This window comes from Rattus norvegicus, chromosome X, assembly GCF_036323735.1.
Source record: "Rattus norvegicus strain BN/NHsdMcwi chromosome X, GRCr8, whole genome shotgun sequence".
Taxonomy (NCBI): Eukaryota; Metazoa; Chordata; class Mammalia; order Rodentia; family Muridae; genus Rattus; species Rattus norvegicus.
Genome location: NC_086039.1, coordinates 109709718 through 109736403, shown reverse-complemented (window position 1 = coordinate 109736403; position 26686 = coordinate 109709718). Strand labels below are relative to the sequence as shown.

The window sequence follows — 26686 nt, the reverse complement described above, 5'->3', positions numbered from 1 at the left end:
TAATTGAGAGTTTTGCTGGATACAGTAACCTGAGCTGGCATTTGTGTTCTCTTAGTGTCTGTATGATATATGCCCAGGATGTTCTGTCTTTCATTGTCTCTGCTGAGAAGTCTGGTGTAATTCTGATAGGTCTGCCTTTATATGTCACTTGACCTTTTCCCCTTACATCTTTCAATATTCTTTCTTTGTTTTGTGCATTTGGTATTTTGACAATTATGTGACAGGAGGAGCTTCTTTTCTGGTCCAATCTATTAGGAGTTCTGTAGTCTTCTTGTATGTTTGTGGGCATCTCTTTCTTTAGGTTTGAGAAGTTTTCTTCGATAATTTCGATGGAGATATCTACTGGCCCATTAAGATGGGAATCTTCACTCTCTTCTACACCTATTATCTTTAGGTTTGATCTTCTCATTGTGTCCTGGATTTCCTGAATGTTTTGGGTTAGGAGCTTTTGGCATTTTACATTATCTTTGACCACTGTGTCAATGTTTTCTATGGTATCTTCTCCCTCTGAGATTCTCTCTTCTATCTCCTGTATTCTGTTGATGATGCTTTCATCTATGACTCCTGATTTCTTTCTTAGATTTTCTACATCCAGGGTTGTCTTCCTTTGTGATTTTTTTTATTGTTTCTATTTCCATTTTTAGATCCTGAATGATTTTGTTCAATTCCTTCACCTGTTTCTTCCTGAAATTCTTTAAGGGATTTTTTTGCATTTCCTCTGTAAGGGCTTCTACTTGTTTACCTGTGTTGTCCTGTATTTCTTTAATGAGTCATTTATATCCTTCTTAAAGTCCTCTAACATCATCATGAGTTGTGATTTTAAATCAAAATCTTGTTTTTGCAGTGTGTTGGGGTATCCATGGCTTGCTGTGGAACTGGGTTCTGATTATGCCAAGTAGCCCTGGTTCCTGTTGCCTAGGTTCTTGCCCTGCCTCTGGCCATCTGCTTATCTCTGGCGTTCACTTTTCTTGCTGTCTCTGGCAGTAGTTTGACCCTCTTGTAAACCAGTGTGTCACCATTCCTGGAGACTGGCTTTCTCCCAGTGGGATCTGGTTCCAGAGAACTGTCTCAGGGTCAGCTCTGGGTGCAGACAGAAACTGGAAGGATCCTGTCCCAGACTGCTCCTCGGTTCCTGTGTCCAGAGGGCTCCAGGCGTGTTCCTCTTGGGCAAGGAATGTGAGCAGAAGTGGTGTTCCCACCTATGCTCTCAGGATTGTCCACACTTCTGAAAATGCAGCTCTCTCCCCTATGTGATCTGGGTACAGAGAGCTGTGCCACTGGGTCAGCTCTGGGTGGAAAACTGAAGCAGCCAGTCTTCTTGATTGCTGAGCTATCTCTCCAACCCTGAGAATGTGTTTTTAAAATCATTATTTTTTTCCTGTACTTCCCAAAATAGTGACTTTGTATTTGGAATATGTACCCTAACGCTTACTTGCAAAGCAGTGACGTGATCTTGGTGTAAAGAAAGCTCCATTGCACTTTGCTCAGCTTCTCCTTGCCACCTTCTTATTTAAAGATTTCCTGGGTCCATTTTTTTCTCCTTAGGCAAACTCCATATAATCCTTGCTCACACTGCAATCCCTTTACACGTGAGTTGCTGTGACAGTCTTCTAACTAACCTTTACCTCCTTTTCTCTACTATCAACACTACTGCCAGAATGTGTCTTTTTTTCTTTTATAAAAACTCTATCTGACCATGGTACTCACTGATCAAAACTTGAGAGTTCCTCCCTTTCAATGTATTAAAGCATAGGATGTTCTCTGCCTTCCTATACCTTGTAGCCTCCTTTCATCCTTCCCTTGCCTTTCTTATTTCAGTCACTCGAACCTCTGAGCTTACTACATGCTGTTTTCTCTGTCACCCAAGAGCATCACATATAATAGTCTCTTCCCTGGAATGATTTTTGCCCTGCCTTATCCTTTGATGTAGTTGGCACATCCCCACTCTTCAGACCACACTCTCAAAGCTAAAACCTCTCCTGTCCCAAAACTGGGTTCAGATGCTCTAATTGGGTATTCCCATATCCTTAAAAGAGGTTTTTTTTTAATACTTACCCAGTGTCAAGTGTAAGCTCCTGTGTATATGATCATTAATTTGTGTGTGTGTGTCTGTGTGTGCCTCTGTGTGTGTGTGTGTCTGTGTGTGTGTGTGCGTGCGTGCGTGTCACGGTACATGCACATGGAAGCCGAAGGTGTCTTCATCACTTGTGTTTTGTCCCATTTTTTGAAAGAACTCTGACCATCTGCTTGTCTCTCCACTTTCCTCGGGATTACAGGCATGTGTTGCCCTGCATGGCTTTGCATGTTGGTGCAAGGTCCTCACGCTTGTACAGCAAACACGTTACTGACTAGCTATCTCCCTACCTCACCAACAAATAGTTTTCTACTGAGTGAACAATGCTGATGTCCTCATGGTTTAAAATTTTAAACATTCATAGCACCTTAATATTCTTCCCATTTCTCTTAGCACAATTCTTATACTTTAAGCATGTATACATGTTTATTCCATCAGAGAATTCCATGATGGTAGAAAGTATATTTATTATTTGAATTATATAGTCTACACAAAATAAAATACATATTATAACTGTACAATAAATACATTTATACAAATTTAGTCAGAGGTGTGTAATAAAAAATTAATCCAAATAAAACATAGAACATATTCTTGCATTCTAGAAAGTATCCTTTTGCTACCAATTGACTCCATCCTCCATCTCCAGAAGTAGCCACTATTCCAATAGTCATAACTTTACTTTTTCCTTCCTAGTAGTCATAATACATTAGACCTGTAGTTATTGACCTTCCTAATGCTGAAACCCTTTAATGCAGTTCCTCATGTTGTCATAATACCCAACCATAAAATTACTTTCATTGCTATCCCATAACTGTAATTTTGCTACTGTTATGAATTATGATGTAAATATCTAATATGCAGATGGTCTCAGGCAACCTCTGTGAAAGGGTCCCAACCCACAGGTTGAGAACTACTACATAAGAACATAATTAAATAACAAGTGACTCCATTACAGAGAGAAACTTGAGCCCTCTCTAAATTTTAGCAAATGAATGTTGCAGAGATTATCCTTTAACATGCTTACTAAATGTTAATTTTGACACATACCATACCTGAGTTTGACACACAAATGCCATGATACTCCCTGTAAGGTTTGCAGATAAAATATGGGAAGTTAGTTACATTTGATTTTTAAATAAATGGAAACACTTTTAGTAATAAGTACATCTTTGATATTACATTGAACATACTTATAATTTGGGGACATACATGTTACTAAATTGTTCTTGGCATCCTATATTTTTATTTGCTAAATCTATCTACAGTGTCTGCAAACTCTGAGAGTTCTGCCTTTTCCAGTATCTTCCAAACTTAACAACCTGAATATCCCTCAGTTGTGATCAGCAATTGGGCTTAGAAAAATATTCTATTTCATAGATTCTCAATATTATTGGCACAGTGAAAAGCACCGTCTATTTAAAGAAAATTCTGGGCAACATTTAGATTGTGTGTTACGGATTTGCTAAGCAAATTTAAGTTCTGTCCAAGCAATATTACATCTCTCCAGTTCCTTTTTCATTCTAGATATATAGAGCTTCTACTATGCTGTGCAGAAGGCTCATTTCTCTACAACTCCCTGACACTGTCTGTTACGTTTGTGTATGATGTGACCTGAATACATTTGAGCAGATGTTAGAAAGAAGTGCCTTTCAGAACTGCTCAGCAGTGTCTGGTGTCAGCTTTTTCTTTAAGATAAAATGTGGCTGACAAGTTCGTCTGGTGGGGAGCCAGCTCCCACAGCTTACTTCCTTCTCTTCTCAGTCTTTCATTCATAAAATCATGGGGAGCTTTTCTTCAAAGAGAAATACACTTAAACCTGGGACAGAGTTCAGTGTGCTTTAACATGTGTGTTTGTTTCTATTAAATTGAGTAGATTTTGCTTTAGAACTGTTCAAAGTCATATTGGATTCCTTGTAGTATGAATTCAATTCTGAGAAGCTGTGGGAGGCTGTCAAAGGACATCTGATTTAGAGGAAAAGTTCTGAGATTTGGAACCAAACTTGGGATTGAAAACGTGTGACCTTAGACAGATGTCAGTTTAACTCCCCTAAACCTCAGGTTTCTCTTCTGTGAAATATAATAGTAACAGTGTCTGCCCCAGAGTTCTATGAGATAAAAAAAATGAACTACTTAGCTTAGTACATTGCACATGTTCATGCTAGAAATTATGATAAATGTGGCCCCAGGAATACATCTAATGCACCCAAAGAAGCATCTCTCGATTCCTGGACCTTGGCCCACCATCAGAGAATGAACATTATAAGAATGTCTTACTGTCCTTTAGTATCTTCCTCTTTTGCATACTTAGCTGTGCACTGGAAAAAGAAGAACTCTTCAATTTGTCACCTAAATGGCAAATGACATCATTCTGAAACTCCTAAATATAACTGTTGTCTTGTTTAATTAAAAAATGGTCAAATAGAAATGTTTTCATTCCAAAAGTACTTGTACAATGCATAAATGAAGATTTTTCTAGAAAATGTACTAATTATGCAATAATGTGAAGTAAGTAAAGTAATGCTATCGATGACTCATTTTCCTGGCTGTTTATTTTTAGACTAATCTTGGAGTTAGCGTTAATAAAGCCAAAAGGGAAAAAAAAGACTATTGATAGAAATACTGGGTTTCTTGTCCCAACTCAACTTGTCCCTATGTTACAGAAGTCATATAGTAACTGAGTTTGCATTTTCTCACCTTTAAAGAGAATTGATCATTGAGTGAGCCCCTCTTTTTTAATTAAAATGTTTTATAATTTTGTTACATTATTTCCTACAGTTTCTCCTCCTCCTTCTCCTCTGAATCCCCCTACCTTCCATCTGCCCCATCCCAATCCACTCCCCTCAATTTCTATTCAGAAAAAGGGCAGGCCTCCAATGGATATCAACCAAACATGGCATATTAAGTAGCAGTAAGACTAGGCATTCCCACTCACCCCCCAAAAGAGTCCTGCTCACACTCTTAGGAATCACACAAGAAGATAAAGCTACAAAACCATAAGATACATGCAGAGGACCTGGGTCAGTCCCATATAGGATAGCTGGTTGCATTTCCAGTTTCTGTGATCCCCTATGAGCCAAGGTTAGTTGATTCTGTAGATATTCGTGTGGTGTCACTGACCCATCTTGCTCCTATCAACCTTCCTCCTCTTTTCCACAGGATTCTCTGAGCTTGGACTAATGTTTTGCTGTAGGTCTCTACATCTGTTTCCAACAGTTGCTGGGTGAAGCCTCTCTGATGACAATTGGGCACACAGTATATGAATATAGCAGAACATCACTAGGAATCATTTTATTAAGTTTTTATTGTAGGTTGTGTTTGGTTTTATCCTAGGTCTCTGCAGTATTCAACCCTGAGTCCTGGCCCTCCAGATAATGTCAGCAATAGGTACCCTTGCCTGGCAAGGGTCTTAGGCTGTACCAGTCATTGGTTGGCCACTCCCATAATTTCTGCACTACCTTTACTACAGCACAACTCGTAGGCAGGACAAATTGTGGTTGAACGTTATGTGGCTAAGTTGATGTCCCACAGGAAGTCTTTCCTGGTTCCAGATATCCATGTCAGGTTCCAAATCCCCCACTGCTAGCAGTCTTAGCTAAGGTCAGCAGATATAGATTGCTGGGAGTTTCCATTGCACTAGCTTTGTAGCCCATCCCTGAGATGAACCCCCATGACAGTTGTGGCTCATAGCACAAATCCTCACCCTACCACCAATGAAAGAGTGTTCCCCCTTTCTCCATATCTTTGCCTGCATGAGCTGTCACTTGTGTTTTTGATCTTAGCCATTGTGATAGATGTAAGATAGAATCTCATAGTCATTTTGATTTGCATTTTCCTGAGAACTAAGGATGTTGAACTTACCTTTAAGTGTTCTGTTGTTGGTTTTGTTTGTTTTTCTATTTGAGATTCCTCTGTTGAGAATTCTCTGTTTAGACCTGTACCTTTTTTTACTGGATATTTTTTATTTACATTTCAAATCTTATTCCCTTTCCTGGTTTCCTGTCCTTAAGTCTCCATCCCATCCCCATTCCCCTCCATCTATAAGGGTCTTCCCCCTTCACAACTACCCTGCTTCCAACCTACCTGCCCTGACATTCCCCTACACTTGGGGGTCCAGCTTTGGCAGGAACAAGGGCTTTTCCTTCCATTGGTGCCCAACAAGGCCATCCTCTGCTACATATTTAGCTGGAACCATGGGTGTGTCCATGTATATTCTTTGGGTACTGGTTTAGTCTCTGGGAGCTCTGCTTGGTTGGTATTATTGTTCTTATGATGTTGAAAGTCCCTTCACCTCCTTCAATCCTTTCTCTGTCTCCTCCAATGTGAACCCTGGTCTCAGTTCAATGGTTTCCTGCTAGCATTGGCCTCTGTATTTGTGACTCTCTGGCTGAGCATCTCAGAAGATGGCTATATTAGGCTCCTGTCAGTATGCACTTCTTGGCTTCATCAATCTTCTCTAGTTTTGGTGGCTGTACATATATGGACTGTGTAACAATGTGGAGCAGGCTCTGAATGGCCATTCCTTCAATCTCTGCTCCAAACTTTGCCTCCATATCCCCTCCTATGAATATTTTTGTTCCCCCTTTTAAGAAGGACTGAAGCATCCATACTTGGTCATCCTTCTTCTTGAGATTAATGTGGTCTGTGGATTGTATCTTGCGTAATTCGAGCTTTTGGGCTAATATTCACTTATCAGTGAGTATATACCATGTGTGCTTTTTTTGTGTTTGGGTGACCTCACTCAGGGTGATATTTTCTAGTTCAATCCATTTGCCTATGAGTTTCATTAATGCATTGTTTTTAATTGCTGAGTAGTTCTCCATTGTGTAAATGTACCACTTTTCTGTATCCATTCCTCTGTTGAAGGGCATCTGGGTTCTTTCCAGCTTCTGGCTTTTATAAATAAGGCTGCTGTGAACATAGTGGAGCACGTGTCCTTGTTATATGTTGGAACATCTTTTGGGTATAAGCCCAGGAGAGGTATAGCTGGGTCCTCAGGTAGTGCAATGTCCAATTTTCTGAGGAAACTCCAGACTGATTTCCAGAATGGTTGTACCAGTCTGCAATCCCACCAACAATGGAGGAGTGTTCCTCTTTCTCCACATCCTCGCCAGCATCTGCTGTCACCTGAGTTTTTGATCTTAGCCATTCTGACTGGTGTGAAGTGGAATCTCAGGGTTGTTTTGATTTGCATTTCCCTGATGACTAAGGATGTTGAATATTTCTTTAGGTACTTCTCAGCCATTTGATATTCCTCAGCTGAGAATTCTTTGTTTAGCTCTGTACCCCATTTTTAGTAGCGTTATTTGGCTCTCTGGAGACTAACTTCTTGGTCTGAAGTTCTCTTTCTTTGCTGAGTCTTTGTTTTAGGTGTAAGCCTAATTGAGGTTTCATAGAAGGAATTGAGTAGTAGTCCTTCTGATTCTCTGATAAAATTCTTCACTAAAGCTATCCTGAGCTTCTTTTGGTTGGGAGACTTTTATTAACTGCTACTATTTATTTAGGTGTTATGGAACTGCTTAGATGGTTTATCTGATCTTGATTTAACTTTGACACCTGGTATCTGTCTAGAAAATTGTACATTTCATCCAGATTTTCTAGTTTTATTGAGTACTGGCTTTTGTGATAGGATTGATGATTTTTTGAATTTCATCAAATTCTGTTGTTATATCTCCCTAACACCCTATAGAAAGCAAGAAAGTAATCTCAGTGCAATGAAACCAAAGAAGAGAACCACACAAACATAATTACACCTCTAACAACAAAAATAAGAGGAAACAACAATCATTATTCCTTAATATCCCTTAACATCAATGGAGTCAATTCCATAGTAAAGGAAAAAAAAATAGACTAACAGACTGGATATGCAAAGAGGACCCAGCATTTTGCTGCATACAGGAAACACACCACAGTGACAAATATAGACACTACCTCAGAGTAAAAGGCTGGAAAATAATTTTCCAAGCAAATTGTCCCAAGAAACCACCTGTAGTAGCCATTCTAATATCAAATAAAATGAACTTTCAACCAAAAGTTATCAAAAAAGATAAGGAAGGACACTTCATATTCAGCAAAGGAAAAATCCACCAAGATAAACGAACTCTCAATCCTAAATATCTGGGTTCCAAATGCAAGGTACCTACATTCATAAAAGAAAATTTATTAAAGCTCAAATCATACATTGTACCTCACACAATAATACTAGGAGATTTCAACACCCCACTCTCATCAATCGACAGATCATAAAAACAGAAATTAAACAGAGACATAGACAGACTAACAGAAGTTATGAACCAAATGGACTTAACAGATCTTTATAGAACATTTCATCCTAAAACAAAAGGTACACCTTCTTCTCAGCACCTCATGGTACCCTCTCCAAAATTGACCTTCTAATCGGTCACAAAACAGGCCTCAGAGGATACAAGCAGATTGAAATAATCCCATGCATCCTATCAGGTCACAGCAGACTAAGGCTGCTCTTCAATAACAACAAAAAGCAAAGAAAGCTCACATACAAAATGAAGCTGAACAACAATCTACTCAATGATAACCTGGTCAAGTAAGAAATGAAGAAATTAAAGACTTTTTAGAATGTAATGAAAATAAAGGCACAGCATCCCCAAACTTACGTGACACAATGAAAGCAGTACTAAGAGGACAACTCATAGCTCTGAGTGCTTCCAAAAGAGACTGAGAGTACGTACATTAGCAGATTGACAGCACACCTCTAGAACAAAAAGAGCAAATACACCCAAGAGGAGTAGAAGGCAGGAAATAATCAAACTCAGGGCTGAAATCAATGAAGTAGAAACAAAAAGAACTATACAAAGAATCAACAAAACCAGGTTTTTTGAGAAAATTAACAAGATAAATAAACCCTTAGCCAGACTAACCAGAGGGCAGAGAGAGTGTGTCCAAATCAACAAAATCAGATCTGTACCTTTTTAAAAATTGGATTATTTGGTTTGTTGGTATCTAGTTTCTTGAGTTCTTTATATATTTTGGAAATTAGCCCTCTGTCAGATGAAGGGCTGGTGAAGATTTTTCCCCATTCTATAGGCTGCCATTTAGCTACTGGAAGTGTCTTTTGCCTTTCAGATTCACAAGGTCCCATTTATTAATTGTTGATATTAGTGCCTCCACTATTGGTGTTCTGTTCAACAAGTTGTCTTCTGTGCCAATACATTTGGGACTATTCTTCACTGTCTCCTCTATTGCTTTTAGTGTATCTGGTCTTATGTTGAGATCTGTGACCCATTTGTACTGATGTTTTACATGCAGACATCTAGTTAGATCAGCACCATTTGTTCATAGCTTTCTTTTTGCTAGTGTATAATTTTGGCTTGTTTGTCAAAAATCGAGTGTTCCTATGTATATAGATATAAGTTTAGGTCTTCTTTTTGATTCTATTGATGCACCTGTATTTTTATGACAAATTCCATGTGGTTTTTATTACAATTTCTCCATAATACAACTTGAAATCTGGGATGGTGATGCCTCGAAGTTCTTTTATTATACAGAATTTTTTGTTTGATTTTAGCCTGCCTGGGTTTTTTGCTTTTCCATATGAAGCTGAGTATTGTTCTTTCAAGTTATATAAAGAATTGTGTTGGAATTTTGATGACGATTACATTGAATCCGTAGATTGCTTCGGCTATGATGACTATTTTTATCATGTTAATCCTATAGATCTATGAACATAGGATATCTTTCCATTTTCTGCTATCTTTTCCATGTTTTTCTTCAAAGACTTGCATGTTTTTGTCATACAAGTCTGTCACTTGCTTGGTTGGAGTTACACCAAGATATTTTATATTTGTTGTGGCTGTTTTGAAGGAGGTTGATTCCCTGATATCTTTATATATAGGACAACTACTGAGTTCTTGAGTTAATCTTGTATTCAGCCACTTTGTTCAAGGTATCCATCAGCTGTAAGAATGCCCTAGTAGAGTTTTTTTGGAGGGGGTTGCTTATGTATACTATCATATCTTCTGCCAATAGTGATACTTTGATTTCTTCCTTTTGAATTTGTATCTCTTTATCTCATTTAGTTGTTTAATTGCTGTAACTAGAACTTCAAGTACTATATTGACTAGATATGGAGAGAGTGGGCAGTCTTATCCTGTCCCTGATTCTAGTGAAATTGTTCTAAGTTTCTTTGCATCTGAATTGATGTTGGCTTCCTGTATATTGCCTTTACGTGTTTAAGCATTGGCCTTGTATTCCTGCACTCACCAAGATTTTAACATGAAGGAGTATTTCATTCTTCTCCAAGATGTTTCCATGTCTTTGTTTATTTTTTTCAGTTCGTACATGTGGTGGATTATGTTAGTGGAATTTTATGTATAGGGAAGATATGAAACTTGAATGTGGCCTTGACATATGGAGTAATGAGATGGAAATGGCATTAAGATACTAAATGTTAAGGTATGCTCCTTACCATTATGTACCAGGCCATAACAATTTCACTGGACCCTCTTACACAAGAATTCTGCTCTTAGAATGTATTTTGGAAATTGTTGAGCATATTTGCTTTTCTTAACACTGACAAAAGTGGCATTTAATAGTTTAGGGTATTGGAGACTAGATGCATCCTATAATTATACTGTATCATGTACTACATTCAAGCAGGTGCAACCTGGTTATAATTATCTGACTCCAGAACATAGGTAATTTCCATATTAAAATGATTTTTCCATAACATTAGTGTTCCTTATTAAAGCTACCAACTTAAAGAAGGACACGATTATATCTTTTCCAGAGTGTTATCATGAGTTATTTACTGCTTCAGAGACTCGGTGGACCTATTGCAACTACACTCCTCCTATTTGAGATATCATAGCCCCAGCATCACCAGTGAGCAGGATGCCATGTTCATCATGATTTTGTATATTGTTAGCCTCTGCCTATTGCATTTTAGCTATTTAAATATGCATGTATCTATTGTTTCATTTTAAATGACAGTTTTCTTCACAGTATGATTAAGTCATAACATACGGTTTTCAGACTATTGATAACGTCTTTGCCTTTTGCACTATGCATTAAACCCAGAGCCTTGCATATACTAGACAAACCCTCTACCATTAAGCTTTATCTATAACCATTTTTCACTTTTTAATTTTGAGACAACACTTCACTAAGTTGCTCAGACTATCCTTGACCTTGTAATCGTCCATCCTCAGCCACCCATGTCGTTGACATTATAGTCCTGCACCACCGGACCAGGCTGCTTTCAACCTTATTATATCTTTTTCCAATCACTTTCCTTTCAGGATTAAAAAGGAATGCAATAAATGCTTGTAATACAAATGATACGTTTAGTCTGGTACAGTTTTAGACTACTTCCCAAGTTCTTTGTGGCTTTCATTTTCTGTAGGTATATGCTGAAGGTTGTATTTTCAGAGGAAGGTGAGAATACTCAAAAGTAGAAATGACTGGTAAGAAAAACCAAGATATGAGTGGCCCCATACAAGTCAGGATAGCTCATAAGCTTCCTTAGGGCCTTTACTCTCCACACTTCAGTTTAATTGAAGACTCCTGTTGATACTGCCAGGGTTGGCAGACAATTGCCTCATGGCTAATGGGACTTCTCTGATTACTTTCCTCGGAGACAGAGAACAGTGATGCCTGACAGCTTGTTCTGGAGAATTCCTAGAACACCTTAGTTCCTGCTCTTATATTTTTGTTTGGCCTCTGTCACTGGCATTTTGTTCTACTATCTTGTAAAGCTCCCTGACTTCTATAGAAGTAGTTTATTACACATTTTTTCACTTTTGTTTACCCCCGCCCCTGGATTGATATAACGTTTTTTACAGAAAAGCAAACAGATGCCTTATGGGAACAGAATATAGTTTCACAATAAACCTGTTTACTTCTCTCAGTTGATGGGTATAGCTTTCCCCTCACTTAATAGCACGTATTTTTTTCTTCCTACTAATTACAAACATCCTATGAAGAGTGATTTAGTATGCAGGAATGTATGGGTAAGCAAATACAAAACAAGCATAATGCCAAGAATATGAGTCATTATGACAAAGTTGAAATTTAAAATGAATATATCAAATCTGTCACTTTCTTTTAGGGAATACAGAGAAAATTAATAAAAACTTGTAATATAACTGAGTGTCTCTCTTGGTTTTATTTTTATTCTCTTCCTGGTCTCCACCAGTTCAAGGTGCCTCTTCTCAGAGCATCTCTTGATATTACTTTTATTTAAAAAATGTGCCTGTGTGTACCCAGGAAAATGGAGAACAAACTGGAAAGTGCATGGTGCCACTTAACATGTCAAAGGCATAGATAAGAGATAAAATATCTGATATCAGAAAGGTGTTTGGAATCTAAAATAGAAATATTTTGTCATAGCTCTGCCATCACTACCTTATTATGGAAGTGTTGTGGTGATAAAGTAATATAGGAATGTCTTGAGAGATAAGAGACTGAAAAAATTCAGTGTTCTCTGAGAATTAGGAAACGGCAAACATAACACAGAGAGAGGGAAGAATGATTGTGAGGCTAGCTCATGAATATGCTTTTTTCATTGGGGGAAAAGTCCATTATTAAACAAAAAGAAGTTGAATAATACTAAATCCCACCCTAGAGATGAAGTTCCTGTTGCAAATATTATTGGAATTAATGTTTAACTATTTTACCATGGCAGATTGCGTCAGAATGGCAGTTTTCCTTCATTTGGAGTCCTTTATTGAGGCTGTGGTAGACAGTAGACTTAGAAAACACTAAGGCCTAATTGTCAAGTCTTTGAGGTTAGTCTTGATTTATATCATGGTTTCATTGTTGTAGTCAGTAATCGTTATTTGGTGATCATCCATTGCTTTAGGCATTAAGGTTACCAGGCTGTGCAAGGCAGATGATGTCCTTAATGAACCAGAATTTGTGTTCTAGTGGGCAAAGATGATGTCTGATGCTGAAAAGGTAACAAAGGAAGTAACTAGGGACCACCTCAAGGTGAGTTCTCTGGAGTGACCTAACAACCATCAAACCGAGACCTGGCTTATATGAAGAAGCAAGAAATAAAGAAAACCATCTGGGGAAGAACATTCCAAAAAATGACACTGTTCCTGTGGCAAATCAAGTTATTAAAATTTTTATTTTGAAATAATTCTTTGACAGAATATTATTTTTTAAAATGAAAGCAAATTTGCATACTTAACAAGACAGGCTTACTTATTTGTTTTTATATAAAGGATTCTTGGCTGAATATTTGATAATGCAGGGCATACATATACATCTTCAATATTTTTCAGAGTTGATCAATATTTTGATTTTGTAAATGTCAATGCTGAGAACACTGCACTGTGTGAATGTGTTGTGCAAATAAATGGCAGGCACATATTTAGGACAAATTTAGAAAGAGTTGGAGATTGTTCCTCAATACCAAGTCAAAATTCATTGAAATATTATTTATAAACCTTAGGTCAGCAAGTTAAACAAAGAAATTTAAAAATCAAGGTTCTAACACGATAAAATCCAAAGGCACTAATCTGACACATGTTGAAGAATGACATCAGGGAACCATTGGGAGTCTTCGTTTTCTGTAGTTAAGTCGTTATATGTCTATAAAAGCAGGAACCTTTCCATGTCCTATAGAAACACTGCAGTTCATAATGTACAATAGTCTTAGGTCTGAACAGAGGTGTCTCAAGCAGTGTTCGTTGACACTGTGTAGTGTTAACATGTGACATGGCAACATGCACAGAGCACAGTGTCCATGCTATGTGTTCAGATCCAAGGCTGCAGTGAACCCACTGACACAGCACAGTTGACTGTGGTCAGAAACACCTTAAACTCATTACATGTTTGATTTTGAACTAGATTTTTCATGGTTGCATGTTCAGAAACATTGTACTGTTGCAAAAGCTTTTATGACAATGCATGTTCTCAGTCACATGTCCCCAGAAAATGTCACAGAAGCTGTGATTCTGTTGGCAGGAAAGTTCGAGAACATGGATGAAGGAACCAGGGGAATTTGTTTTATAGCATCCCCTTCTGCAGTGACTAATCTAGTCCCTTGGAACCTACCCGACTCCACATGCTGAGATTTTTGAAATAGAATGAGTGTTTTCCCGTGTGATTAAAGCTGAATGAGCTAGGAAGAGACTGAGATGAGTTTTCGCACCATGATCACATATCAGGCCATTTGAAGGACTCTTGAACGTCAATTAGTCATCATTGCTATCTCACTGACCATGTCATCAAGCAGTGTAGAGAGGGGAATGGCGTTAAGGAGGTCCCAAAATAATGTGCACGCGATGCTACCTGAGCACTCTGAATCTGACTCATGAGGTGCAGAAGTATCATTAGAAGTCTAAACGGGGGTGAAAATAGATCCTGAGAAGATGAGAAAAGAGTGGATGGTCACTATTTTCATCTTCCTCTATATTTCTAGCATGTTCCCCTAGGTAGGCAACAAGTACTGCTTTGTCAATAAGTACAAATCCATAATCTCTGGACACCTTCGACCCCAGCCCCAGTAACACGCATTCTCTTGTATTCTGCAACTGAAGTTTCTACTAATGAAGTAATGTCTATATCCCCATTTCTGAACCAGCAACCAAGCTGGCTACTTGATAAAGTAGACTTTACCTAAACGTCTTTCTTTCAAATAATGATGTCATTGTATGAAATCAGTTCATTACTTCGTTAAGAAGAATGTGACCAAAGGTTAAGTTCCCTGGGGTAATGATTTCCCTGGTTCACATGCTCTTCTAACATTTTTTCTTTTTATTTAATAGGGACAGAAGTCCTATAGACAGCCATGTGGGGGCCAAGACTGCAGTGGAGCCTGTGCATGCTCTCCTGAGAAAGGAGCAAGAGTAAGTTGCTTGTTGCATTGTTGAAAGACAAATAGTCACAAGGAGGTATTGTTTATTTTATCTGTTTCCTTTAAAATTAAATGGTGTAAAACTTGCTCTTCTGACCTCATGACAAAAGCAAAGTGCTGAGAGCAAGCTGGAAAGCACTTTGCTCGCTGCTAACAAGCAGAAAGAGAGTGGTCAATTTTCCGAGGGACTGTGAAGAGGTTTCCATCACTGACTTTATGCCAAGGCACCCCCACAGTGTCATTGGAATGTCTCCAAAAGCTAGTTAGATTGTGCAGAACCAGATTATGATAATGTTTGTGGATATGTGGAGAATTTACTAGCTCATTTATATCCACTTAGTTTCTCCTTGCCACTCTAGTGAATAGGTGATTCGGTTTTTATCTACAGATTGGGATGCAACTTGTCCCAAATCACTTGCTAACTGAGAATAGAAGCGAGAGTACAAAAAGGCTCTAAAGTCCAGAAATACAGGCCACTGTAAAATGGTTTGCAGATACTCTATTAAAATAAAAGCTATGCTTTAAAATACATTTTACAAATCTATACAAACTGCCATATGAATGAAATAAACACAGCATTTTTCTCTCAGTCCCTATGTACACGATGTGATTTCTCCCAAATTACCCCCTATCTTTAGTATAATACAGAAAATGTATTCAAGTACGTTCATTCAACTAAAATTATAGATATTTCTCAGAACTTCTGGCTGTTGTGTAAAATTCAGATCACCAAACTTCTAGGAGTATGTTATGTTTGCATTATCATCAGATTCAAATAAGCCGAAGAGCTTATACTGTTAGAGGCAGGTATGGCACAGGGAGGTCAACCAACCCTTCAAAAGCACCGTCAAACAGGGAACATGGTGACCGTTCCACCTTCTCTTCCATTATCTTCCATTTGCAGTAAAGTGAAATGTCAAACTCTGCCAGAATCTGAAGGAAAGGAATAAAAAGCCATCTCTTCATCTGAAAGGACTGTGCCCATTACACATTAAGGACATGAACGTAGAGAATCGTAAGCTATCAGAATAGGAATGCATTTTAGGGAGCTCTTCATCTTATCCACTGATTGTACAGAGGAAACAGAGTTAGAGGGACAATGACTTCCTGGGGGTCACACAGCAAATTGATGGCAGATCCCTTTTGATGTCTTACCTGTTCTCTTCACTCACTTGAAGGCTCTTCCTGCCTTCTAGTGAATCTATCTATGTTCACTGTAGCCACCAAAGGCCAATGCATTCTTTTAAAAGAATTTTTATTACATTGATTTTTTTTGTTGGAGGGCACTTCATGCATGTGGAGGTCAGAGAATAACAACTGGGAGTGAGTTCTCTCTTTATACCATTTGGGTCATAGGGATAGAACTCTGGATGTCAGCCTTGGCAGAAAGCACCTGCAGCCACTGAATCATTGACTGGTCCCAATTGACTTTTCATCAATGTGATAAAAGGAAAAACAAAGCAAAGGCATGCCTGATGATTTCTTAGTGCCACTGTTTTTGTGACTTTCTTCTGTCTATAATAAATACTGTATACATGTCTATACAGTCACGCTCCAGTTTTTAAATTCTATTTCCCAAACTGAATTAAAAAGTGTGTGTGGGGGGGTGTTTATTTTCAGTTTTGTTTTTGGTCTGGTTTGATTGATTGGATTTTTTGTTGTTTTTTGTTTGTTTGTTTGTTCTCTCTCTCTCTCTCTCTCTCTCTCTCTCTCTCTGTGTGTGTGTGTGTGTGTGTGTGTGTGTATGTGTGTGTATGTGTGTGTGTGATAATTACGGAGGTTTCTTCTATCTCTAGTTGAACATATGTACCTTTTGCTGGTGATTTTACTTTGTTCTTTATTTTTCTCACTCCATAGATGAAATGCTTTCTCGGCAATACTTAAACTGATTTCCTTGTGCTGATAACTATATAAATACTAAAGATAAGAATTATTACATATACATTTTAACTTTCAAAACTACTGGGAAAACTACCTCCCACAAAGTATCTTCAAATTCTTCCCTATTCACTATGTATGTGACACGGTTTTGCTAAGTACTTGACAGTTTTACTAATAGGAGTGAAAATTATCCCCATTCACTGACAATCTATGAATCTCAGCACATGGCCACATATTTGCTAAAAGTTTGTCAGTCTTCTGTGAACTTCCTGCACATATCACCTCTGACATTTTTATGTCTCTTTTTATTGGATTTTTAAAAATTTATTTACATTTCTAATGTTATCCTCTTTCTTGGTTTCCCGTCGACAGACCCCCTATAATATCCCCCTCCCTATATTCTGAGGATATTTCCCCACACATCCACCCAGGGCTTCCTGACTCTATGCCCTATACTGAGGGATCCAGCCTTGGCAGGAACAAGGGCTTCTCCTCCCATTGGTGCCCCACAAAGCCATCCTCTGTTACATATGCAGCTGGAGCCATGGGTCTGTCCATGTGAACTCTTTGGATGGTGGTTTAGTTCATAGGAGCTTGGGTTGGTATTGTTGTTCTTATGGGGTTGCTGACCCCTTAAACTCCTTCAATCCTTTCTCTAACTCCTGTGAAGGAGACCCTGTTCTCACTTCAATAGTTGATTGCTAGAGTCTATCTCTGTATTTGTCATGCTCTGGCAGAGCCTCTCAGGAGACAGCTATATCAGGCTCCTGTCAGCATGCACTTCTTGTCATCAGCAATAATGTGTGGGTTTGGTGGCTATATAGATATGGGCTAGATCTCCAGATGAGGCAAGCCCTGAATGGCCATTCCTTCAGTCTCTGATCCAAACTTTATATCTACATCCCTTCCTATGAATAATTTTGGTCATCATTTTAATAAGGACTGAAGCATCAAACTTTGGTCATCCTACTTTTTGAGCTGCATGTGCTCTGTGGATGGTGTCTTGGGTAATTCAAGCTTTTGGGATAATATCCACTTCTCAGTGAGTGCATACCATGTGTGTTTCTGTGTGTGTGTGTGTGTATGTGTGTGTGTGTGTGTGGTTGTGTGAGTGTGGTTGTGTGAGTATGTGTGTGTGTGTGTGTGTGTGTGTGTGTGTGTGAGAGAGAGAGAGAGAGAGAGAGAGAGAGAGAGAGAGAGAGAGAGAGAGAGAGAGAGAGATTGGGCTACCTCACTCAGTATGATATTTTCTAGTTCATTCCATTTACCTATGAATTTCATGAAGTCATTGTTTTTGATAGCTGAGTAGCACACCACTGTGAAGATGTTCCACCTTTTCTGCATCCATTCCTCTATTGAGGGGCATCTGTGTTCTTTCCACCATCTGGCTATTATAAATAAAGCTGCTATGAACATAGTGGAGCATGTGTACTTCTATATTGGAGCATCTTTTGGGTATATGCCCAGGAGAGGTATAGCTGTGTCCTCAGGTAGTTCAATGTCGGATTTTCTGAGGAACCTCCAGACTGATTTCCAGAATGATTGTACCAGTGTGCAATCCCACCAACAATGGAGGAGTGTTCCTCTTTCTCCACATCCTCACCAGCATCTGAGTATTTAATCTTAGCCATTCTGAATGGTGTGAGGTAGAATCTCAGGATTGTTTTGATTTGCATTTCCCTAATGATTAATGATGCTGAACATTTCTTTAGGTACTTTTCAGCCATTGGATATTCCTCCGCTGAGAATGTTTTGTTTAGCTATGTACCCCATCTTTAATAGGATTATTTGGCTCTCTGGAGTCTAACTTCTTAAGTTCTTTGTATATTTTGGATATAAGCCCTCTATCTGTTGTAGGATTGGTAAAGATCTTTTCCCAATCTGTTGGTTGCCGTTTTGTCCTAACAGTGTCCTTTGCCTTACAGAAGCTTTGCAATTTTATGAGATCCCATTTGTCCATTCTTGATCTTAGAGCGTAAGCCATTGGTGTTTTGTTCAGGAAATTTTTTCCAGTGCCCATGTGTTCCAGATGCTTCCCTAGTTTTTCTTCTATTAGTTTGAGTGTGTCTGGTTTGATGTGGAGGTCCTTGATCCACTTGGACTTAAGCTTTGTACAGGGCGATAAGAATAGATTGATTTGCATTCTTCTATGTGCTGACCTCCAGTTGAACGAGCACCATTTGTTGAAAGTGCTATCTTTCTTCCATTGGATGGTTTTAGCTCCTTTGTAAAAGATCAAGTGACCATAGGTTATGTGGGTTTATTTCTGGGTCTTCAATTCTATTCCACTGTTCTACCTGCCTGTCTCCTTACCAATGCCATACAGTTTCTATCACTATTGTTCTGTAATACAGCTTGAGGTCAGGGATGGTGATTCCCCCAGAAGGTCTTTTATTGTTGAGGATAGTTTTCATTATCCTGGGTTTTTCCTTATTCCAAATGAAATTGCAAATTGCTCTTTCTATCTTTATGAAAAATTGACTTGGAAAATTGATGGGGATTGCATTTAATCTGTAGATTGCTTTTGGCAAAATGGCCATTTTTGCTATATTAATCCTGCCAATCCATGAGCCTGGGAGCTCTTTCCATCTTCTGAGATCTTCTTCAATTCCTTTCTTCAGAGACTTGAAGTTCTTGTCATACAGATCTTTCACTTTCTTGGTTAGAGTCACAAGAATGTATTTTATGTTATTTAGGACTATTATGAAGGGTGTAATATCCCTAATTTCTTTCTCAGCCTGTTTATCCTTTGAGTAGAGGAAGTCGACTGATTGGTTTGGGTTAATTTTATATCCAGCTACATTGCTGAAGTTGTTTATTGGGCTTAGTAGTTCTCTGGTGGAACTTTTGGGGTCTCTTAAGTGTACTAACATATCATCTGCAAATTGTGATATTTTGATTTCTTCCTTTCTAATCTGTATCCCTTTGATCTCCTTTTCTTGTCTTATTGCTGTGCCTAGGATTCGAGAACTATTTTGAATAAGTAGGGAGAGAGTGGGCAGCCTTGTCTAGTCCCTGATTTTAGTGGGATTGCTTCAAGTTTCTCTCCATTTAGTTTAATGTTAGCAACTGGTTTGCTGTATATGGCTTTTACTATGTCTAGGTATGGGCCTTGAATTCCTGTTCTTTCCAGGACTTTTATCATGAAGGGGTATTGAATTTTGTCAAATGCTTTCTCAGCATCTAATGAAATGATCATGTGGTTTTGTTCTTTCAGTTTGTTTATATAATGGATCACGTTGATGGTTTTCTGTATATTAAACCATCCCTGCATGCCTGGGATGAAGCCTACTTGATCATGGTGGATGATTGTTTTGATGTGCTCTTGGATTCAGTTTGCCAGAATTTTATTGAGTATTTTTGCGTCGATATTCATAAGGGAAATTGGTCTGAAGTTCTCTTTCTTTGTTGGGTCTTTGTGTGGTTTAGGTATAAGAGTAATTGTGGCTTCATAGAAGGAATTCGGTAGTGCTCCATCTGTTTCAATTTTGTGCAATAGTTTGGATAATATTGGTATGAGGTCTTCTATGAAGGTCTGATAGAATTCTGCACTAAACCCGTCTGGACCTGGGCTCTGTCTAGGAAATTGTCCATTTCCTGCAGATTTTCAAGTTTTGTTGAATATAGGCTTTTATAGTAAGATCTGATGATTTTTTTAATTTCCTCTGAATCTGTAGTTATGTCTCCCTTTTCATTTCTGATTTTGTTAATTTGGACACACTTTCTGTGTCCTCTTGTTAGTATGGCTAAGGGTTTATCTATCTTGTTGATTTTCTCACGTCTTTCTTGAAGTCCTCCAGCATCATGATCAAATATGATTTTGAGACTAGATCTTGCTTTTCTGGTGTGTTTGGATATTCCATGTTTGTTTTGATGGGAGAATTGGGCTCCGATGATGCCATGTAGTCTTGGTTTCTGTTGCTTGGGTTCCTGCGCTTGCCTCTCGCCATCAGATTATCTCTAGTGTTACTTTGTTCTGCTATCTCTGACAGTGGCTAGACTGTCCTATAAGCCTGTGTGTCAGGAGTGCTGTAGACCTGTTTTCCTGTTTTCTTTCAGCCAGTTATGGGGACAGAGTGTTCTGCTTTTGGGCGTGTAGTTTTTCCTATCTACAAGTCTTCAGCTGTTCCTGTGGGCCTGTGTCTTGAGTTCACCAGGCAGGTCACTTGCAGCAGAAAAGTTGATCTTACCTGTGGTCCCGAGGCTCAAGTTCACTCGCGGGGTGCTGCCCATGAGCTCTCTGCAGCGGCAGCAACCAGGAAGATCTGCGCTGCCGTTTCCGTGAGCTTCCGTGTACCAGGGTTCCAGATGGTGTTTGGTGTTTTCCTCTGGCATCTGAGATCTGTGCAGAGTGCAGTCTTTTCTGGTTTCCCAGGCGTGTCTGCCTCTCTGAAGGTTTAGCTCTCCCTCCCACGGGATTTGGGTGCAGAGAACTGTTTATCTGGTAGATCCCTTCAGGTTCTGGCGGTGTCTCAGACGCAGCGGTCCTGCTGCTCTTGGGCCCTCCTCCACGGGAACACCTCTGATTTTTAAGGTGATGATTCTTACCCCTGCGAGGAAATGTTAGATAAAAATGACCTTTGTGGAACACATTTGAAGTGAAGTTTAACTAAATCGTGATGGTTTCTGGTGAGTAGAAAATAATGAGTGAACCTTAACGAACAGGGAACTGAGGAGCTCTAAGACTACTTGTTGCACTGGGATCATTTAATAGTGACTGATCTGAAATGGGACCCTTCCTGCACCAGGGGCAACATGCCTGTTGCTACCCTACTTTTTAACCTTGGTCTGAGATTTTTTGAAGATTATGTAAGGAACCCTGGTTAGGGTTCCAAACATCTGGAGCTCAAGTCTGGCTTCTTCCTTGCAAACATGAGTGGTTGGATGGAGCAGGGATAGAGTAAAATGAACTATCACTGTGCAAAGTTGCCTTTTAGTATTTTGAACACTCAGACTACACAGTTAAATGTGTTCTTGATGTTTCTTTGTGATCTCTGCAATTTCTGATAATGTTTATCAGTCTTATTGAAATCCACTAACCTGAATTTTATGAGTCAAGAGCAAGAATGCTATTTTTTACAAACAGGTAAAGCCCATGCTCTTGAGACAAGCTGTGAACATAAGTGCTTAATGCCCCCAAACCACTACATCATGTTTTGTCACCCTCCCAGTCTTCTTCAGTTCCCAGGGCCAAGCAGTGTTGTTTAATGTGGCTTTGGCACTATTAACCATGCAGGACAACTCTTGGTCTGCTTTTGTGCAGATGTCAGAAAGATTTGAGACTGTTTTCCTTAGCCGAGCAGACAGCCCCCATTTGGATTTCAAGCTGTTCCTCTCCAGCTGGGAAGAGAGCAGAAGATTGGATCGACTCCTGAGCCTTGCTGCAGCCCTGGCAGGCGCCTCCTGCCCTGAAGAGACAGCAGCTACATAACTTGCTAGGCAGTGTGTACTTTTCCTTTGCCAAAGGCCTCTCGAACTGACTGGGACATTTCCACAACACCTCACATGCCTACAAACAGGAATCTAACCCTTTTTGGCTATAACTATAGTGAACTGATGACTCCAAATTTTTCCATGCCTGGTTAAAAGCTTTAGCCAAATGTGGAGGAACTGCACTTTCTAAAGCATTTCTATGCTTTTTTTTCTTAGGGAACTGTACTATATCACTTGCTCAAATCTTGTTACCAAAATCTAAGCCTACCATAAAAATGACAATTTTTAAATGAGGATATACATCACCTTGTGTTAAATAAAAATCATTGCCTTAGCATTTCTTTCTTGGGAATAAATTTTGTTATCCAGAAGAAACATTCTTTTCAGTTACGCACTTAGTTTAATTTTTATTTTGCTTTTCTGCCATTTGATTAACCAAAACATTTTAGGTTGTCAAATCCTTTACCTTACAGGACTTGAAAACTGCTTTTGCATTATTGTCTGCTGTTGCCTGTTAGTGTATGATTGTCTTAAATTAGGAATAGGAGTAGAATGGCTGGTTGTTGTTGTTGTTGTTGTTGTTGTTGTTGTTGTTGTTGTTGTTGCTGCTGCTGCTGCTGCTGCTGTTAATATTATTTCAGAGTTTTATCTGTTTTCACAAACTTCTGGTGTTTATGGTGCAATGTGGTAAAGTCCTTGCTGTCCATAGGATCTAAAGGATTATTAATATTACAGTCAATAGAATGATGATAAAACAACAGGGAATGGAGTAGGTTAAAGGCAGGGGTGTGAGGGAAACAGAGGAAGGAAGGAAAGATGTACCCAGCAATTGGCTAGTTCAGAAGAAAATGGAGAGATTTCTCGGTAGCCACAGCAGAAGTCAATGGATACAAGGAATACCAACTGTTCCCAGGAGAATAAGTTGACCAAACTAGTGGGCAGTGCATCTGGTTTCTGATGCATGGCAAACATATTTTGGGACAGGAGAAGCAGCAGCAGGATGCAGATTGACAACAAGAACTTGATCCATTTTGGAAAACTCTCACTTCATAAACTCTCAACCTGGGTAGGATATGACTTCCCAAAGGATAAAATAAACAAATAACCCTTACCTATGGAAATCCAAACATTCTCTGTAAGTGGCATACCAAGCAATTGCCTACACTGGAAAACTAGTAGCCATTCCTGGGTTCTCTTTCCTTTCCCCACTGACGCCTTCCATCTGTCATCAAGTCCTATCAATTTATCTGCTTGAATCAATCTGGTAATTCTCTATACTAGCTTTTTCCAGTCTCAATCTGTATCATTTCTTCTTTGAAATGATGTAATCAAGTGCTTTGTTCTCCCAGGCCCTTATCTCACTCTCTCCTTCCCACTGTGCTGCCCTAATTTCTCCAAAATACAAACATCATTATAAAACTGTTGCTTGAAATCTTTCATTGCCCATCCCCATAGATTCACAATAAAACCTTAACTGTACTAAATGTACAGTCTTCAAGGACCTGCCATTTAACTGCCTCTCCAGCATTACCTCTCATCAAAAAATTGTGTGTGTGTGTGTGTGTGTATGTTACTTATTCTGCAGATTCTATATATCCAATAACTATACTTGTTCTCTGTTAACCATTTGTGTTTATCCATCCTATCAATACAAGCATCAACTCTCTGTGAAGATTTTAATGAGTTATAAGGTTGATGTTACCTACTTTAGCATCCTTCTTCTTGTGCTGAATTACAGAAGATTAATCACTTAACACTGGTCAATCATATGAAGAACTAAAGTACAGAAACTGTGTCTTCTCAGACCCTTCATGGCCAGCAACATGATAATCTGTTTCATAAAGTACTGACCAACTGACTGTGTATATAGTTCCAGTCCAACTTAACATGTCCTGTGTTAGCTGTGAGATCTCTATAAAGCTATGCTGTCTCCTACCCAGAAAGCCCACAGCAACACCTAAAATAAGGGTCTGGGGCAGGCATTTTCTCATGTTCATTGGCTCTCACTGTTTGTCAGGGCTTCACATTCCAGCTCTTATTGTTTGCTTTCCCTAACTCCTCTAGGGTTTTTATTTTACTTTGTGTTCTTTTTCCTGTCACTGCTTCTTTTGTACTTACAAGAGATTTTGACATGAGAATTTCCTTTAACCACCAGCAGTCTGCTCTTCCATCAAGATAAGAACATTCCCAATCATAATCTTTTGACACCGACTCTCTTTCCCACCAACTTTTTCCTTAAAGACTCTTAATCCTGTGTACATTAGATAGGCTTTCATTTCACTTGTTTCTTCCCCTTGCTAGGGAATAGGGAAAATCAAGTCTGAGCAGGGAACGATCTACTTGGTGGGAGTAAAGAAGGGAGGTAGAGCAGGTCCTTCAGGAGTTACATATGGTTATTTAAGTTCAGGGTAATTGGTGAAAATCTTATAAGTTAATGTCTGTGCTCAAGGTGCGTTCATAGCCAAGCAGATGTTCACAGATGATCTTAATCATTTCTTGGGTCATGTTGGAACATACATGGAGTTTATTTTTCTTACTGGAATGGAGACTCCTACTAAAAAAGTCATGTAGCTGGATGATAGGTAAATATGTAGTTGTAAAGACAAGAAGATTGCTTTGGCTCTCTAGAGTCTTAGGTAGTCTAAGCCAACTACTGGTTTCTTCTCTGAGGTATTCAGTATACTTATAAGTAAAAATAAAACAATGGATTGTGGGATGGATCTCTAAGGACCTACCATCTCTAAATGATCTAACTTAGACACCCTGTTACAGGGCTCTGAAGTCCTGTTTGCCTAGAATGTCTTATAGTGCTTTCTAGTATTTCGTTGAGATAAGAAGAGCAATGTTGGTGGGAGAGAGACCTCACCGCCTGGTCAGCTGGGCACTCCTGAGGCTGCAGAGCGGAGGAGACCACCAACACTGCCCACCCCTGCCCACATCCCTGGCCCAAGAGGCAACTGTATAAGGCCTCTGGGTTCCCGTAGGGGAGGGCCCAGGAGCGGCAGGACCCCTGCGCCTGAGACACCGCCAGAACCTGAAGGAAACAGACTGGATAAACAGTTCTCTGCACCCAAATCCCGTGGGAGGGAGAGCTGAACCTTCAGAGAGGCGGGCGTGCCTGGGAGGCCAGAAGAGACTGCACTCTGCGCACATCCAAACGCCAGAGGAGAACACCAAACGCCATCTGGAACCCTGGTGCACAGAGGCTCCTGGAAAGAGCGGCGCAGATCTTCCCGGTTGCTGCCGCCGCGGAGAGGACTTAGGCACTACCCCACGAGCAAACTTGAGCCTTGGAACCACAGGTAGGACCAACTTTTCCCCTGCAAGAAACCTGCCTGGTGAACTCAAGACACAGGCCCACAGGAACAGCTGAAGACCTGTAGATAGGAAAAACTACACGCCCAAAAGCAGAACACTCTGTCCCCATAACTGGCTGAAAGAAAACAGGAAAACAGGTCTACAGCACTCCTGACACACAGGCTTATAGGACAGTCTAGCCACTGTCAGAGATAGCAGAACAAAGTAACACTAGAGATAATCTGATGGCGAGAGGCAAGCGCAGGAACCCAAGCAACAGAAACCAAGACTACATGGCATCATCGGAGCCCAATTCTCCCACCAAAATAAACATGGAATATCCAAACACACCAGAAAAGCAAGATCTAGTTTCAAAATCGTATTTGATCATGATGCTGGAGGACTTCAAGAAAGACGTGGAGAACTCCCTTAGAGAACAAGTAGAAGCCTACAGAGAGGAATCGCAAAAATGCCTGAAAGAATTCCAGGAAAACATAAAGAAACAAGTAGAAACCCATAGAGAGGAGACACAAAAATCCCTGAAAGAATTCCAGGAAAACACAATCAAACAGGTGAAGGAATTAAAAATGGAAATAGAAGCAATCAAGAAAGAACACATGGAAACAACCCTGGACATAGAAAATCAAAAGAAAAGACAAGGAGCTGTAGATACAAGCTTCACGGGCTGGAGAGATGGCTCAGTGGTTAAGAGCACCCGACTACTCTTCCAGAGGTCCTGAGTTCAATTCCCAGCAACCACATGGTGGCTCACAACCATCTGTAAAAAGATCTGATGTGCTCTTCTGGTGTATCTCGCCAACAGAATACAAGAGATGGAAGAGAGAATCTCGGGAGCAGAAGATTCCATAGAAATCATTGACTCAACTGTCAAAGATAATGTAAAGCAGAAAAAGCTACTGGTCCAAAACATACAGGAAATCCAGGACTCAATGAGAAGATCAAACCTAAGGATAATAGGTATAGAAGAGAGTGAAGACTCCCAGCTCAAAGGACCAGTAAATATCTTCAACAAAATCATAGAAGAAAACTTCCCTAACCTAAAAAAAGAGATACCCATAGGCATACAAGAAGCCTACAGAACTCCAAATAGATTGGACCAGAAAAGAAACACCTCCCATCACATAATAGTCAAAACACCA

The 26686-nt window shown here is 39.4% G+C and overlaps 1 protein-coding gene across 2 annotated transcripts in view; it reads left to right on the top strand.

Moving 5' to 3' along the window:
- Col4a6 (collagen type IV alpha 6 chain) overlaps positions 1 to 26686 on the top strand; it is a 351043-nt gene that overhangs the window by 169584 nt on the left and 154773 nt on the right. For both annotated transcript variants that reach the window (XR_010061203.1, NM_001427260.1), the window contains exon 3: positions 14827 to 14907. Coding sequence is in view for 1 of the 2 variants with exons in the window: in NM_001427260.1 (NP_001414189.1) it covers positions 14827 to 14907 (81 nt within the window). In the remaining variant the exon portion in view is untranslated. The remainder of the gene's footprint in view (positions 1 to 14826; positions 14908 to 26686) is intronic.